The sequence below is a fragment of the Malaclemys terrapin genome, chromosome 1 (assembly GCF_027887155.1).
Source record: "Malaclemys terrapin pileata isolate rMalTer1 chromosome 1, rMalTer1.hap1, whole genome shotgun sequence".
Lineage (NCBI taxonomy): Eukaryota > Metazoa > Chordata > Testudines > Emydidae > Malaclemys > Malaclemys terrapin.
In genome coordinates this window covers 103693417-103710407 of record NC_071505.1, presented here as the reverse complement: position 1 = coordinate 103710407, position 16991 = coordinate 103693417, and the positions used below count along the sequence as shown (strand labels likewise).

The 16991-nt window shown below is 40.2% G+C and overlaps 1 protein-coding gene across 3 annotated transcripts in view; it reads left to right on the top strand.

The window, feature by feature from the left end:
* BRAF (B-Raf proto-oncogene, serine/threonine kinase) overlaps positions 1-16991 on the top strand; it is a 131942-nt gene that overhangs the window by 25127 nt on the left and 89824 nt on the right. For all 3 annotated transcript variants that reach the window (XM_054033945.1, XM_054033964.1, XM_054033954.1), the window contains exon 3: positions 16667-16930. In XM_054033945.1, coding sequence (XP_053889920.1) covers positions 16667-16930 — 264 coding nt within the window. The remainder of the gene's footprint in view (positions 1-16666; positions 16931-16991) is intronic.

Sequence of the window (16991 nt, the reverse complement as noted above, 5' to 3'; positions counted from 1 at the left end):
AAATGGTTTAAAAAAGTGATACAACTGACGGTTGCTGCTGGCTCCTCTTGATCCAACAAGTGACTGTAAAAAAGGGGATGCTGGTTACTTCTACAAAAACAGAGCAAAAATTCAGTTGTTGCCACCAAGCACATATGTATTGTTTTGTGTGTAAGGTGCTTAGGAATGAAAAATCAGTCAGGGAGACAGCCCTTAACCCTCATCAAAGATTTCCAGATATACTCCTTGGAACACTTGCAGTGAGTCTACAGAGAGCTGTGCTGGCTGTTTTTGTTTCCAGCTGCTCCTGCAGTTGACAAAGCTCTTCATTGCAAAGAAGAGTATAGATGCCTGTAAAAGCAGCTGGAAACAAATAGGAGCCCTTGTCTCTCCTTCTGCTGGAGTCCACTGCTACTTGGAGGAAGAGAAAAGACTGGAGAGACTGCCAAGTATTAGAGCAGTCCGCAGGAGAAGAATGTTGAGGTGAAAAAGGAGTGACGCGTTCGGGAAGCATGTCAAGGGGGGAAGGGAGCTAAGAAAATGTCTACACAGCCTACAGGAGCAAGTCTCCCAACCTGGGTTGAGAGCCCACTCTCCTCTCTAGGTTTTAGTGCTGGAGCTTCAATCTGAGCTGCAGTTTCAAAGTTGCTGTCTACCCAACTATTTTTAGAGCTCTAGTGCAAGCCTTGCTAACCCACGTCTGTTGTCCTGGGCTCGGAGGCTCACTCCCATGGGCTGTGTGGATATACTGTAAGTGACAGGGACACGGGTTGGGGACAAAAAGGAACATAACTGCAGAGAAACTTGCAGGAGAGTGGTGAAGGAGAAGAGGGAGAGGTGAAATGAAGAAAAAAAATACAATATGATTAACTGACCAAAAATGATAAAACACGTGTCTTGTTAGAAAGCCAAAACAACATTAAATATTTTTCTGAGTAGTCTTCTGTATAAACTATTGTTATATTTAATCTATCAACTTAAGTATAGCCCAGTATTCTCTAACATGGTTGTATCGGGGCTCTTCTGTCCATACAGCCTACATGGAATAACCAGTTTTGGGTACAGCCACATTTAAACATATTTTTTGTAGTGTAGCTGAGGGTTAATTTTATTTTGGGTCATCTCAGTTTTTCTCAAATTCTCTTTCAATAACTCATCGTATTAGGGCACAGTTTTGTCCAGATTCAGCAGGTACTCTGCATAAGAACAGCCATACTGGGTCAGATCAATGGTTCATCTAGCCCAGTATCCTGTCTTCCGACGGTGGCCAATGCCAGGTGCTTCAGAGGGAATGAACAGATCAGATAATCAAGTGATCCATCCTGTGTTGCCCATTCTCAACTTCTAGCAAACAGAGGCTAGGGACACTTCAGAGCATGCTTTTGTATCCTTGCCCATCCTGGCTAATAGCCATTGATGGACCTATCCTCCAGGAAATTATCGAGTTATTTTTTTGAACCCTGTTACAGTCTTGGCCTTCACAACATCCTCTGGCAAAGAATTCCACAGGTTGATTGTGAATTGTGTGAAGAAATACTTCCTTTTGTTGGTTTTAAACCTGCAGCCTATTAATTTCATTTGGTGACCCCTAGGTCTTGTGTTATGAGAAGGAGTAAATAACACTTCCTTATTTATTTTCTTCACACCAGTCATGATTTTATAGACCTCTATCACATCCCCGCCTTAGTCATCTCTTTTCCAAGTTGAAAAGTCCCAGTCTTATTAACCTCTCCTTATATGGAAGCTGTTCCTTACCCCTAATAATTTTTGTTTCCCTTTTCTGAACCTTTTCCAATTCCAATATTTATTTATTTATTTATTGGAGAAGGAACAACCAGATCTGCACGCAGTATTCAAAGATGTGGGAGTACTATGGATTTGTCTAGAGGCAATATGATATTGTCTGTCTTCTCTCCCTTTCTTAATGATTCCCAACATTCTATTAGCTTTTTTGACTGCCGCTGCACATTGAGTGGATGCTTTCCGAAAATTATCCATGTTAACTCTTAAATCTCTTTCTCGAGTGGTAACAGCTAATTTAGACCCCCATCATTTTATATGTATAGATGGGATTATGTTTTCTAATGTGCGTTACTTTGCATTTGTCAGCATTGAATTTCATCTGCCATTTTGTTGCCCAGTCACCCAGTTTAGAGAGATCCACTTGTAACTCTTCGCAGTCTGCTTTGGACTTGCCTGTCTTGAGTAGTTTTGTATCATCTGCAAATTTTGCCACCTCACTGTTTACCCCCTTTCCAGATCATTTATGAGTATGTTGAATAGGACTGGTCCCAGTACAGACCCCTGGAGGACATCACTATTTACCTCTCTCCATTCAGAAAACTGCCCATTTAGTTCTATCTTTTAACCAGTTACGGATCCAGGAGAGGATATTCCCTCTTATCCCATGACCGCTTACTTTGCTTAAGAGCCTTTGGTGAGGGACCTTGTCAAAGCGTTCTGAAAACAGTATCCCCGATAATGTCACAGCTAACCTGGTGGCTGAACTTTGTGACTTTGTCCTCACCCACAACTATTTCACATTTGGGGACAATATATATCTTCAAGTCAGTGGCACTGCTATGGGTACCCGCATGGCCCCACAGTATGCCAACATTTTCATGGCTGACTTAGAACAACGCTTCCTTAGCTCTCGTCCCCTAACGCCCCATCTCTACTTGCACTACATTGATGACATCTTCATCATCTGGACCCATGGAAAAGAAGCCCTTGAGGAATTCCACTATGATTTCAGTAATTTCCATCCCACCATCAACCTCAGCCTAGATCAATCCACACAAGCGGTCCATTTCCTGGACACTACTGTGCTAATAAGCGTTGGTCACGTAAATACCACCCTATACCGGAAACTTACTGACCGCTATACTTACCGACGTGCCTCCAGCTTCCATCTAGGACACACCACACGATCCATTGTCTACAGCCAAGCTCTAAGATACAACCGCATTTGCTCCATCCCCTCAGACAGAGACAAGCACCTACAAGATCTCTATCAAGCATTCTTAAAACTACAGTACCCACCTGCTGAAGTGAAAAAACAGATTGACAGAGCCAGATGAGTACCCAGAAGTCACCTCCTACAAGACAGGCCCAACAAAGAAAATAACAGAACACCACTAGCTGTCACCTTCAGCCCCCAACTAAAACCTCTCCAGCACATCATCAAAGATCTACAACCTATCCTGAAAGATGATCCCTCATTCTCACAGGTCTTGGGAGACAGACCTGTCCTCGCTTACAGACAACCCCCCAACCTGAAGCAAATACTCACCAGCAACCACACATCACTGAACAAAAACACTGACCCAGGAACCTATCCTTGCAACAAAGCCCGATCCTTGCAACAAACCTATCCTTGCAACTCTGCCCACATCTATTCAAGTGACATCATCATAGGACCTAATCACATCAGCCATGCCATCAGGAGCTCGTTCACCTGCACATCTACCAATGTGATATATGCCATCATGTGCCAGCAATGCCCCTCTGCCATGTACATTGACCAAACCGGAGAGTCTCTACGCAAAAGAATTAATGGACACAAATCTGACATCAGGAATCATAACATTCAAAAACCAGTAGGAGAACACTTTAACCTGTCTGGTCATTGAATGTCAGACTTGCGGGTCGCAATTTTGCAACAAAAAAGCTTCAGAGACAGAACTCCAACGAGAAATTGCTGAGCTTGGATTGATATGCAAATTATATACGATCAACTTAGCCATTCCCAGACTCTATTTAAGCCTGAGCCATTACAAACTATCTCCCCATGTAAGTACTCTCACACTTCTTATCAAACTGTCTGTACTGGGCTATCTTGATTATCACTTCAAAAGTTTTTTTTCCTCTTATTAATTGGCCTCTCAGAGTTGGTAAGACAACTCCCACCTTTTCATGCTCTCTGTATGTGTGTATATATATTTCCTCAATATATGTTCCATTCTATGCATCCGAAGAAGTGGGCTGTAGCCCACAAAAGCTTATGCTCTAATAAATTTGTTAGTCTCTAAGGTGCCACAAGTACTCCTGTTCTTTTTGCGGATACAGACTAACATGGCTGCTACTCTGAAACCTGAAAATCTAAGTACAGTATATCCACTGGATCACCCTTGTCTACATACTTGTTGACCCCCCCCTCCTAGAATTCTAGTAGATTAGTGAGATATGGTTTCCCTTAACAAAAACCATGTTGGCTCTTCCCCAGCAAATGGTGTTCATCTATGTGTCTGATAGTTCTGTTCTTTACTACAGTAACTGGCAAATTGGTTAAAACTAAAGTTAGGCTTACCGGCCTGTAATTGCCAGGAGCCCTTTTTAAAAATTGGTGTCACATTAGCTATTCTCCAGTCATTTAGTACAGGAGCTAATTTAAATGATTAGGTTACATACCACAGTTAGTAGTTCTGCAATTTCATATTTGAGTTCCTTTAAAATTCTTGGGTGAATACCATCTGCTCCTGGTGGCTTATTACTGTTTTTAGTTTATCAGTTTATTCCAATACCAGTAAATAAATATCAGTTTATTCCAATCTGGACTGGTTCTTGAGATTATTGTCCTAAAAAGAATGGCTCAGGTTTGGGAATCTCCCTCAAATCCTCAGCCATGAAGACAATGCAAAGAATTTATTTGGTTTCTCTGGAATGGCCTTATCTTCTTGAGTGCTCCTTTAGCATCTTGATTGTCCAGTGGACCCACTGGTTTAGCAGGTTTCTTGCTTCTGATGTACTTAAAAAACATTTTTTTTATTTTATTTATTTATTTATTTTTTTTGCTGTTACTTTTTGAGTCTTTGGCTAGTTGTTCTTCAAATTCTTTTTAGGCCTTCCTGATTATATTTTTATACTTCAATTGCCAGAGTTTATGCTCCTTTCTATTTTCCTCAATAGGATTTAACTTGCACTTTTTAAAGCTTGCTTTAGTGTCTCTAAACTGCTTCTTTTACTTTGTTTAGCCATGGTGGCACTGTTTTGGTGGTCTTACTATGTTTTTTAGTTTGGATGGTAGTGTCAAGTTTTCAATTTACTTTTGGATTGGTTAATACAGAAAGAAGAGATGAATAAACATTGTATTGTTTTGCCTTGGAGAAGCTGCAAGAGCATCTTGAGATTCTATAGTACACTTTGGTAGTATTCTGTATCACAGCCACTAAAAAACTGCACTCTGGAATTAAAAATATCTGTTCTTAAAGTGGTGGAAAGACAACAATTGCTGAAGTGCTGTTTCCCCAAATGTGCAGTGTATGATTAGCTGTGATTGGCCACTTAAAAGGTGGCTGATCATATTGCGAGCACCCTAAAGGAAAATTGATTGTTAGACCTGGTATATGCACTTTCAGGACTTATATTTTTATTTTTTAGAATCCTCAAAATAAGAACTAGTGTCACTTTTGACACTAGCAACAAGACTGATGATAGGTTTCAGAGTAGCAGCCGTGTTAGTCTGTATCCGCAAAAAGAACAGAGTACTTGTGGCACCTTAGAGACTTACAAATTTATTAGAGCATAAGCTTTCGTGGGCTACAGCCCACTTCTTCGGATGCATAGAATGGAACATATATTGAGGGTGTGTGTGTGTGTGTGCGCACACACACAGAGCATGAACAGGTGGGAGTTGTCTTACCAACTCTGAGAGGCCAATTAAGTAAGAGAAAAAAAACTTAGCCCAGTACAGACAGTTTGATAAGAAGTGTGAGAATACTTAGAAGGGGAGATAGATTCAATGTTTGTAATGGCTCAGCCATTCCCAGTCCTTATTCAAGCCTAATTTGATTGTATCTAGTTTGCATATCAATTCCAGCTCAGCAGTCTCTCCTTGGAGTCTGTTTTTGAAGCTTGTTTGTTGTAAAATAGCCACCTGCAGGTCTGTCATTAAATGACCAGACAAGTTAAAGTGTTCCTCCACTGGTTTTTGAGTATTATGATTCCTGATGTCAGATTTGTGTCCATTAATTCTTTTGCGTAGAGACTCTCCAGTTTGGCCAATGTACATGGCAGAGGGGCATTGCTGGCACATATCACATTGGTAGATGTGCAGGTGAACGAGCTCCTGATGGTATTGCTGATATGATTAGGTCCTATGATGATGTCACTTGAATAGATGTGGACAGAGTTGGCATCGGGCTTTGTTGCAAGGAGAGGTTCCTGGGTCAGTGTTTTTGTTCAGTGATGTGTGGTTGCTGGTGAGTATTTGCTTCAGGTTGGGGGGTTGTCTGTAAGCGAGGGCAGGTCTGTCTCCCAAGATCTGTGAGAGTGATTATCACTTCAAAAGGTTTTTTTCCTCTTACTTAATTGGCCTCTCAGAGTTGGTAAGACAGCTCCCACCTGTTCATGCTCTCTGTATGTGTGTATATATATCTCCTCAATATATGTTCCATTCTATGCATCCGAAGAAGTGGGCTGTAGCCCACGAAAGCTTATGCTCAAATAAATTTGTTAGTCTCTAAGGTGCCACAAGTACTCCTGTTCTTTTTGAAGACTGATGATCTACAGCGACTGAAGAGGTAATGTAACATTGATGCAAAAGGAGACTTCAGGGAGGAAATAGATAAACTACAGACCTATAAGTTCAAATTTGGTATTAAAAACGTATTTTAGTTTTTGATTATGGAGAAGCTAAACATGTATACATTACAGAAAGGTCAAAAGTAGTCAGCTCGGATTTATAAAGGAGAGGCCATGCTTAAAAACCCAAATAATTTATTTAAGCAAGTGATAATGAGCCAACGACGGTGAAGTAGTAGACCTATTCTGTTTATTCACTTAATGTTTCTATGAGCCCAGATTTACACTACTGTATAAGTGACAGTATGCAAGGATGGCAGAGAAAGGCTTTTGGAAGTTTAAAGAATTGATATAGCAGTAGTAACATGCCAGAATATAGTAGTTCTGTAGATGGGTACAGATTAGGTTGGAGCAGGGGTTCTTAAACTGGGGGTCGGGACCCCTCAGGGTCATGAGGTTATTACATGGGGGGGTCACAAGCTGTCAGCCTCCACCCCAAACCCTGCTTTGCTTCCAGCATTTATAATGGTGTCAAATATATAAAAAAGTGTTTTTAATATATAAGGGGGGGTCGCATTCAGAGACTTGCTATGTGAAAGGGGTCACCAGTACAAAAGTTTGCGAACCACTGGATTGGAGGGTGTTGCTAAAGGTTTTTCAGGGATCACATCTACGCCTGCTCTTTCAAACTATTATACCAATACCCTGAATTAATTGTTACAGAAAATCTATTTTGCAAATGTACACCCAGTATGAAAAGGAGAGGGCTAATCAAAATATAGGAAGAGGACTAAATGGTTTTATGGCTTCTATTTTTGTTTGGGGGAATCTTCTTCCCTCCCAATTCCTTCTGTTGAGAGACAATCTAGAATTACAAGGATGGAGGTGGGGTTGAGTTTTCAGATAGCATAATTTCTCATCTCCCTTTCTGGGTCTCTCCCAACTTTTGCTTTTCTGTATTAGGGAGTTTTGCCATTGACTTAAGTAGGGCTAGGATTTAATTTCAGGTTTCTACATAACTCAGTGTCTTCAGGAACCCACAGGTTTTCTTAACAGGATAACTCTCCTGTAGATACAGCATGTAAATTGTAGATACAGAGAGTAATAGGGTTACCATACGTCTGGTTTTTCCCGGACATGTCCGGCTTTTTGGTATTCAAACCCCATCCGGGGGGAATTGCCAAAAAGCTGAACGTGTCTGGGAAAAATACCGGCCGGGCACTTCCCCTCCCGAGCTCCAGCTGCTCTGCTCCGGCGGCGCAGGGTCCAGAGGCAAGGGAGCTGCCTGAAGCCGGTAGCGCTCGGGCAGCTTGGCTCTTAAACAGAACCGAAGAGTCAGAGGAGGAGCACAGCAGCTGGAGCCCGGGAGGGGAAGTACCCAGCCGGCGTCTCGGGGTCCGGAGGCATGGGGGCTGCCCGAAGCTGGAGCGCTACCAGCTTCACGGTTTGCCGGGCAGCCTCCAGACCCTGCGCCCCTGGCTGTGCGCTTCCCCTCCCGGGCTCCAGCTGCGCTGGGGAAGCGCTCAGGCAGCCCTTTTCGCGTGGCTGGGAGGGAGGAGGGGGAGTTAGGGCAGGGACTTTGGGGAAGGGTGGAGTTGGGGCGGGGCCGGGGTGGGAAAGGGGCGGGGCCAGGGCCTGTGGAGTGTACTCTTTTTTTATTTTTAAAATATGGTAACCCTAGAGAGTAAAGTTGAAAAGAACTGGAATTGCTGGATCCCAGATCATTTCATATTGCTCCTTGGACTACCAGGAAAGTACTACCATGCAGGGGTAGGGGCACAGTGATGCTGAGTTATTGTGTGGTATTCTCCCGTTTGGGTGAGTGTAGGAATAAATACCAGACTCGTATAAATCTTCACTGAACTTAAACCCATGACCCTGACACACACACACTCAACTGATAAAATGGATTGGGACAAAATCTGAGTGTCTAAAGTTAGACTCCTAAATCATATTTAGTTTGTTAAATAAAAATATCCTGGCTATCAACAATGCTTGACCCCTGCAGCTCCCATTTAGTTTGGTGGCATTTGGGGGTTCTCAGTGCTTTTAAAATCAGGCCATTTTTGTTTAGAAGCCCAACTTGAAGGTCCCAGATCTGGAAACCATGTCATAAACTCTGAACGTTCACACATTTCAGGGTTCTGATCTGGTCTCTACCTACTTGAGATAAGACTTAGTTTCTCACCAAAAGTCACTACTCCTGCTAGGGAATACCCATCTTTTTCCACTTGACATTTCAGATTAACTTTTTGAAAACTTTTCTCTTCTTGACATTTCTTGTTCCTTAGAAAAGTAGTAATAGAATGAGTAAAGTCTGGTTATGGCCCAGGAAAGTGACTCTCTAAAATGTACATTAGAATTCTTTTATTTGTTGACATTCACTTCTGTGTAAAGTTAGAAAATTCTTATGTGATTTGTAAGCTGAATTAAGACCACCACAAATCAAGACACTCTTTATAAAACTTCGCAAATTATCACCAACAGCAAAGATTCTGGAAGTAGAATTTTGCTGGCACTTCTGCAGAATATAATGCAGTTTGCTGTTTCGTGGATATATTGATTCTCATGAACTCTCCCTAGTAAATTTATTTTGTCAAATAGGTAACTACGTTTAAGTTTAAGAGGTTTTACTTTTTCACCTGTATTGATTGTGGGAGGGGATGGGGTAGGCAGCTATATTATGGTATGTGAATGTATACACTCCATATAAAACACACCAACTGTGTGTAACATTTTGGATATGCTCTCTAATTAACCTGTTTAAAGGGTGTAGTAAATACATTTAATGTATTTAATGAATGCTGTTATCCCACATGCTCAGAGTCTAACTTATCGCCACATTTGGGGTCAGGAAGGAATTTTCATTGCAGCTTCATTAGTGTTCTCACTTCCATTATATCTTTTGTATATATAAATGAACTTGCTGTAATGTCTCAGATAACAATAGTGTTCTCTATCATGTGGAATATGTGGAAACTTCAAAGCAAAGGATTAGCCCTTTAAATGAAGGGCTTAGGGGCAGTGGCAGAGTGGCTAATAGGACCAAGGATATGGAAGTAGACATTACCACATCCGAGATGGAAGTCAGACTCAAACTGCTTAGTGGGACTAAATCGTGGAGGGGGACAATGACAGATAATCACCATTTTATTTTTATATATATAATATATATACACCTATACCTATCTTATAGAGCTGGAAGGGACCTTGAAAGGTGACATCGAGTCCAGCCCCCTGCCTTCACTAGCAGGACCAAGTACTGATTTTGCCCCAGATCCCTAAGTGGCCCCCTCAAGGATTGAGCTCACAACCCTGGGTTTAGCAGGCCAATGCTCAAACCACTGAGCTATCCCTCCTCCCATAATCCAGGAAATTAAAGGAATTGGCACATGAAATTGCAAACTCAATAGCAAGCATTTTTAATGAATTTGTAAACTTGGGGTTCATACCCATGACTGGAGAAATGCTAATATAGTACCTATTTTTAAGAAAGGGGAGAAAAAGTGATCCAGTAAACTACAGGCCTGTTAGTTTGACCTCAATTGTATGCAAGGTCTTGGAACAAATTTTGAAAGAGAGCGTAGTTAAGGACCTAGAGGTAAACGGTAATTGGCATAAAATACAACATGATTTTACATAAGGTAGATTGTACCGGACCAACATGATCTCCTTTGAAAGATAACAGATTTTTGTAGACAAAGGAAATGCAGTAGATCTAATCTACCTGGATTTCAGTAAGGCATTTGATACTGTTCCACTTGGGAAATTATTAGTTAAATTGGAGAAGATGGGGATTAATATGAGAATTGAAAGGTGGATAAGGAACTGGTTAAAGGGGAGACTATGATGGGTCATACTGAAAGGTGAACTGCCAGGCTGGAGGGAGGTTACTAGTGGAGTTCCACAGGGATTGGTCTTGGGACCAATCTTACTTAACATTTTTATGTGTGACCGTGGCACAAAAAGTGGGAGTGCTATTAAAATTTGCAAATGACACAAAGTTGGGAGGTATTACCAATATGGAGAAGGATCGAAATATCATACAAGAAGATCGGGATGACCTTAAAAATTGGAGTAATAGAAATGGGATGAAATTTAATAGTGAAGGGTGCAAGGTTGTGCACTTAGGGACTGACTAAACAAGAATTTTTGCTATGAGCTATTATCAGTTGGAAGCGGCAGAGGAGGAGAAATACCTGGGTGTATTGGTTGATCACAAGATGACTGACCCACCAATGTGATGCAGCTATGAGAAGGGCTGCTAATGCAGTCCTAGGATGCATGAGGCGAGGTATTTCCAGTGGAGACGGGAGTGTTAGTACCATTATACTGGTAAGACCTCATCTGGAATACTATGTGCAGTTCTGATCTCCTATGTTTAAGAAAGATGAATTCAAAGTGTAAAAGGTGCAGAGAAGGGCTACTAGGATGATCCAAGGAATGGAAACCTACCTTATGAGAGGAGACTCAGAGCTTGACTTGTTTAGTCTCACCACAAGAAGGCTAAGGGGAGATAGGATTTCTCTCTATAAATACATCAGAGGGATAAATGCCAGGGAGGGAGAGGAGTTATTTAAGGTAAATGCCAATGTGGACACAAGAACAAATGGATATAAACTGGTCATCCACAAGTTTAGGCTTGAAATTAGACAAAGGTTTCTAACCATCAGAGGAGTGAAGTTCTGGAACAGCCTTCCAAAGGGAGTAGTGGGGACAAAAAAACCTAACTCGCTTCAAGACTGAGCTTCAGTTTATGGAGAAGATGGTATGATGAGACTGCCTACAATGGCATGTAGCCGGTCTGTGACTGCTAACAGCAGATATCTCCAACGGCCAGTGATGGGACTAGTATAAATGATGGATTCTATGTATCTTGAAATCTTTAAATCATGATCTGAATACTTCAGTAACTCAGCTAGAAGTTAGGGGTCTATATTACAGGAGTGGGTAGGTGAGCCTCTGTGACCTGCAATGTGCAGGATGTCAGACTAGATGATCATGTTTGACCCATCTCACCTTAAAGTCTGAGGCTAAATATTATAACATTTTCATTAAATTGTGTAAAATACAGTAGAATCTCACAGATTCATACTAACTCGGAGCCCCATCCCCATCGTGAATTACTTATGCTGTGAACTAGTGAGCAAATGAGCATAATATATCAAGAACAAAGTTTTATCAAATGCACTTCATTTATATGGACTATTGTCTAATTCAAATTTAGTAATATTTTGGTAGTATTAGCAGCATAACAGCAGTGTGCAAGGGCCAACCAAAAACAGGGCCCCTTTTTCTACGCATTGTACAAACAGAATTATACACTGTCCATGTGCCAAAGACCTTAGTGTAAATCAAGAAGACGCCCACAGAGTAAAGGAAAGGGATATAACATACAAGCAGACTGATGTTAATTCCATGACCTTTTTTTTTTTTTTTTTTTTTTTTTTTTGGTGAAGTCTTTTCTGCAGTGGGGTTGTGTTAAGAGGAGATTCTCTAAATGGAAAAACAAAGGTAGGAAGGAGGAACATGGGATCCGGGCAGGAGATGATAGGGCAAGAGTGCAGGAAAGAGGCTCATGTGAAGTTTTTGAGGGAGAGGGCTGTAGTAAATAGCCAGTCAGCAAAGGGGATAGTGTCCAGATTAGACTGCTTTCTAACAGTTTTCAGTGACCTCTTTAGTGTTCAACAGTCCCTCCTGCAGTACCTGCTGAGGCTGCTGCTTCTGTGTATTCCTGCTGGCTTGAATTTCTGTTCTGACACCTTCATGATGTACAGGTAAATGTAGTGAAAATATGGTCAAATATTGGGTAGAAAAAAATGTAGTTTTAGGAATAGTTTGCACTTACTTACCTTCCATCAAGTAGCCTAAAGCACTTTACAAGCACAAATTTATTTCCGAAACCCCGGAAGGGTTCAGGGGGAAGTATTACCTCTCTTCCAGATGGAGGAAACTTAGGCCAAGGGTGGTTATGCAATTACTCACATAGCTGTGAATTTGGATACCAGTAATGTCATGCTTTATTGAAAAGTCTGCTTTCAGAGAAGATCCAAGGATGTCATGCTTGGGGAGGGTTTCTATCTTGTGCTTCAGTAAAATGTTGAGTGTCTTTCAGATTCTTCTTTCCTGAGAAATTTAAGTTCTGTTGCTAGTTTTTACCTGTCAGAGAATAAACAGCTTGCATCCATTTCTGTAACACGTCAGTCTCTGAAATGGTTATCCACATTTCTGTCATAACAAGATTAGATTACCGAAATTCCCTGTAGGTTGGCTTGCGTAATAAGGTTTTCCACAAACTCCAGCTGGTGCAGAACACAGGTGCCAGGTTCCTTGTGAAAAGGGGATGATCTGAACACGCTTCACCAGCTTTAGTTGCTGGATAAGCATAAAGGCTTTAAAAACTGCAGTTTTTAATCTCCAAGTGCTACATGTCCTCAATCTTGCACAGTCCACTGGTCTACATTTATTTTCTTGGCTGTATATGGAGCTAAACACAAATATTAAACTTGTCTTGTAGCAGAATACTGCTTGCTTCCATTGGAAAAGCAAAAACTTAACAGATTTCAACCTAATTTTTTTAAATATTTTATAAAACCCTATTACAATTTTAACTCTGCTCATTACGTTGACAATATTTAGTTAACTAGGCCTTCCTTACAATACAGTGGAGATGATCTAAGACTCCATTTTAAATAAGCATTACTTTTTCATCAACTAAATCAACCACTATAATAAGCAAAAGAAGGAGCAGAAATCAATTTTGACTATTAAGGCTTTGTCTAGATTGTCTAGTTGTTTTTTTTTTAAGGGCCATTGGTGTAGCCGAACCAATGCAACTCCCCAGTATAGACAGACAAAGTTTCTATTTGTGTCAGTGCAGTTTATCACAACTTTCAATAGAGGGTGAATCCTCTTCTTCTAACTGATGTTTAACATAGGTCAGTCAACCTTTCTGTTGTAATACAGTAGTCGTATATTTTTACCCAAATGAAGTACAGTAGGAGGATTTTTTGTTTTTTTTCCAGTATGGTGCAACTGTGCAGCTGACTCTGTTATATGTACTATAGCAATCAGTCAAAACCCATATGTCTCCAAAACATTTTGGCTTTGACAAAATGAAATTAAATTGAAAATGTTCTGACCAGCTCTCCGTTCTGTTATTGCTTCTTGCTTATACAAGGGATTGACTTTTAAACAAACTGCTAAAATCCAGTCATGGATATCTAGTTGTGTGACATGTTTTTGCTGTTTCTTCTATTACTCTTTGACTAACAGTTTAAAGTCTAACAGGCTGTGTTCCCGTTCCCATTAAAGTTAATGAGTATTTTCCATTGACTTTGGTGGGAAGGAGCCCAAAGTTAGTTTACCAATGTCTGTCACTTACAGTCAAGTGACTTATCTATAAAGTATAACTTAGGTTTGCAATAGTAATATCTTAGCTTGCCAAAATAAACATTCTGCGTATTTTGAAAAGTATGTGTAATTTTGTCCAGGAACTAAGTTAAACCCACAAATATCTTACAGCAATGTGATACTGTGTGTGTTACAAAACATTATTTGAGCTAATGTTTATGAAAAAAGGAAGTAAGAATAAATTTGGAAAAGTATATTGGCAAAACTATAGTAGAAGCTTGTGACTTTTAACATTTGTTTGGCTTAAGATAATTCTCTGCGTATAATTTACTGGAATTATATATGGAAAAACATTCCACTTTCCTGGAAGTAGGAGAGAAACTTGTATTAAAAGCTGATTTTCTATAGACAGAACTAAATTCTTCCCTCAGTTACACCTGAATAAATCTGGAGTAACCTTTTTTGACAATGGAATATAATTTAGGGCAGAATTTGGTGTCCATTTGTGAAGCACTAGACCCTTTTCTGGTGTATAAAGATTCTATCATTTCCTTTTCAGTTTTTCTGGGTTCTCGTTGAGATTTAGTATTTGAATTTGATTGTTTTTTCTCACAACTTTTCTTAATCCCACAGTGAAGTCATAATTCTTTGTCAGTCTATTGGCATAGAAATGATGTCACAAATTCAGAGCACGTCTCCATCTTGAATAGTTGGTAAAGGCTGATAATGAGGAAGAGGAAGACTGTTTGCTCAATAAAGGCAGAGTGGTTAGCTGAACTTGCAAATGCAGTTGTGAAGGAGAAATACAAAAATGACAAAATGGAGTGCTTATGACAGGCTCATTGAAAGTGTTAATTTTTCTCTCCAGTGAATGCTAATGGCTTCTCCACACATGGGCGTTGGACTCCAAAATCTGTAAGATATTCTGTTAGTTCAGTTGTAAAATATTTCTAATAATAAAAAAATTAAGACCAGTTCAGCACATTAAAATTACTATAAAATCAATTGGAGGAAGTTTATAGCTAGAAAACATTGCATATGAAAAGCATGAGAAAGACAAATGGATTTAAGTTGGAAATTTTTTAATGTTTCTATAACAAGGAAGCCCCTCTAATAATAGTCAAAGCAGGCAGTATGCACCTTGACATCAGTCTTGATTTCTTGTGTGGAGGATAAAGGGGAAAACTTCTGCCCTCTTCAGCTATTTAGATGGCAAGCTCTTGGGGGCAGAGATCTATCTTAGTTTGTCTGTAAAATGCAGCGCGTACACTTGTGTATACTCTTTTAAACCTCCAAACTCCAGAGAATCATTGCAACTAATCTGAAAGTTTAATGTTAGTATTAACTAACACACCCAACAGAAACACTTCTGGTGAGCTGGCTGCAGAGTTCAACATTCTAGATGAAAATAAAGCGAGGCTATTGATAGTATATGTTTTGGTTGAAAATGAGTCTGATTGCAGATATCATATTTGTTCTGTGGGTTTCTTGTCTTCATCTGGCAGGAAAGTCCACAGCACAATGAGTGATTTTTCCTTTCTTGTGTCTGTGTATTAAAACATTTTTTTATAGCCAGACTTAAGAACTGTTCTATTCAAAGGATAGTGTGCTGTTTTTCAAATAAGGGACACTGTCAAATAGTTTTGGATTCAAATTTTGAGCCAGCTTTAATTATCTGGTGGAAATGCACTGGATTCAAAATATTTAACTTGTCACACAGTTACCAAATACCATCTTTTAAAAATTGTTTTACGTCCTGGCAATTGTTTGTCCTGCTGAAAAGCCCTTCAACTTGAGTGCACTTTCTAATTAAAATGGTGTTTTTAAGAGCTGTACTGGCATCCTTGATAATGTAAGAGATGAGGGATGATGAGGAATAAACAGGGTAGCTTGTCAGTCAGCAATGATGAAAAATATGAGATCAAAATAGGAGGCAAAGCAATGCTATTCATGAACCCCTGAAGGGGCATAACAACGTAGAGTGAAAATAAGAATTTTTTTTAATTGACACTTTAAAAAAAGAGAGAACCATGTTTAATTTAGTGCACAACTAGTGTTAGAGAACTGGGCTGTAGTTATTAGCAACTTTTATTGTGTAGTTTTTGGCAACTTTTCAAGTTATAATTTCTCAATGATGATGAAATACTAAAATGTGTATACTAGAGATGAAAACTTCTGTTTCCCCCTTCATTCTTACACTGCATATGTTTGGTTTTGGTTCCAACGGAGTAATCAGTTTGTAGCAGAGTTCAGTGAAGTAACCAGGAAACTTTAATATATGGAGATATACCTATCTCAGAGAACTGGAAGGGACCCTGAAAGGTCATAGAATCCAGCCCCCTGCCTTCACTAGCAGGACCAAGTACTGATTTTGCCCCAGATCTCTAAGTGGCCCCCTCAAGGATTGAACTCACAACCCTAGGTTTAGCAGGCCAATGCTCAAACCACTGAGCTATCCCTCCCCCCATTAAAGCTCATAACTTAAGTTGCCTGTTTTAGGTACTACAGTATCTTTGGAGCATTTAATTTGGAGTTGATCGTCATGATGGTTTTTATATCCCATCAAAAGATGAGGTATTGGTTCAGTATCAGCTTGGCTTAACAAATCAGTAGCAATGTCCTGTATTTCCTATCTCTCTCTCTCCCCCCCTCAACCCCTGTCTCCTATCCCAGAACTTATCAGGCCTAATTTTGTGTAACTTGAATCTTCTGTAATTACAGCCTAAAATGTTATGGCTACAAATTCACACTCAATGCAGCTTATGCATCCAAGATGCCTAACTGATTTTAAATAACTTTTTCCCCTCTACAGGCCTATGAAGAGTACACCAGCAAGCTAGATGCTCTACAACAAAGAGAACAGCAGTTATTGGAATCCATGGGGAATGGAACTGATTTCTCTGTCTCCAGCTCAGCTTCAACAGACACAGTTACATCATCTTCCTCCTCTAGCCTCTCTGTAGCACCTTCATCCCTTTCAGTTTATCAGAACCCCACAGATATGTCACGGAATAACCCCAAGTCTCCACAAAAACCTATTGTTAGAGTCTTCCTACCCAACAAACAGAGGACAGTGGTGAGTCAGCCCTGCATACGTGCTCATAACCTTAATTTTTTGTGCATCTGTCCCCCTCTTT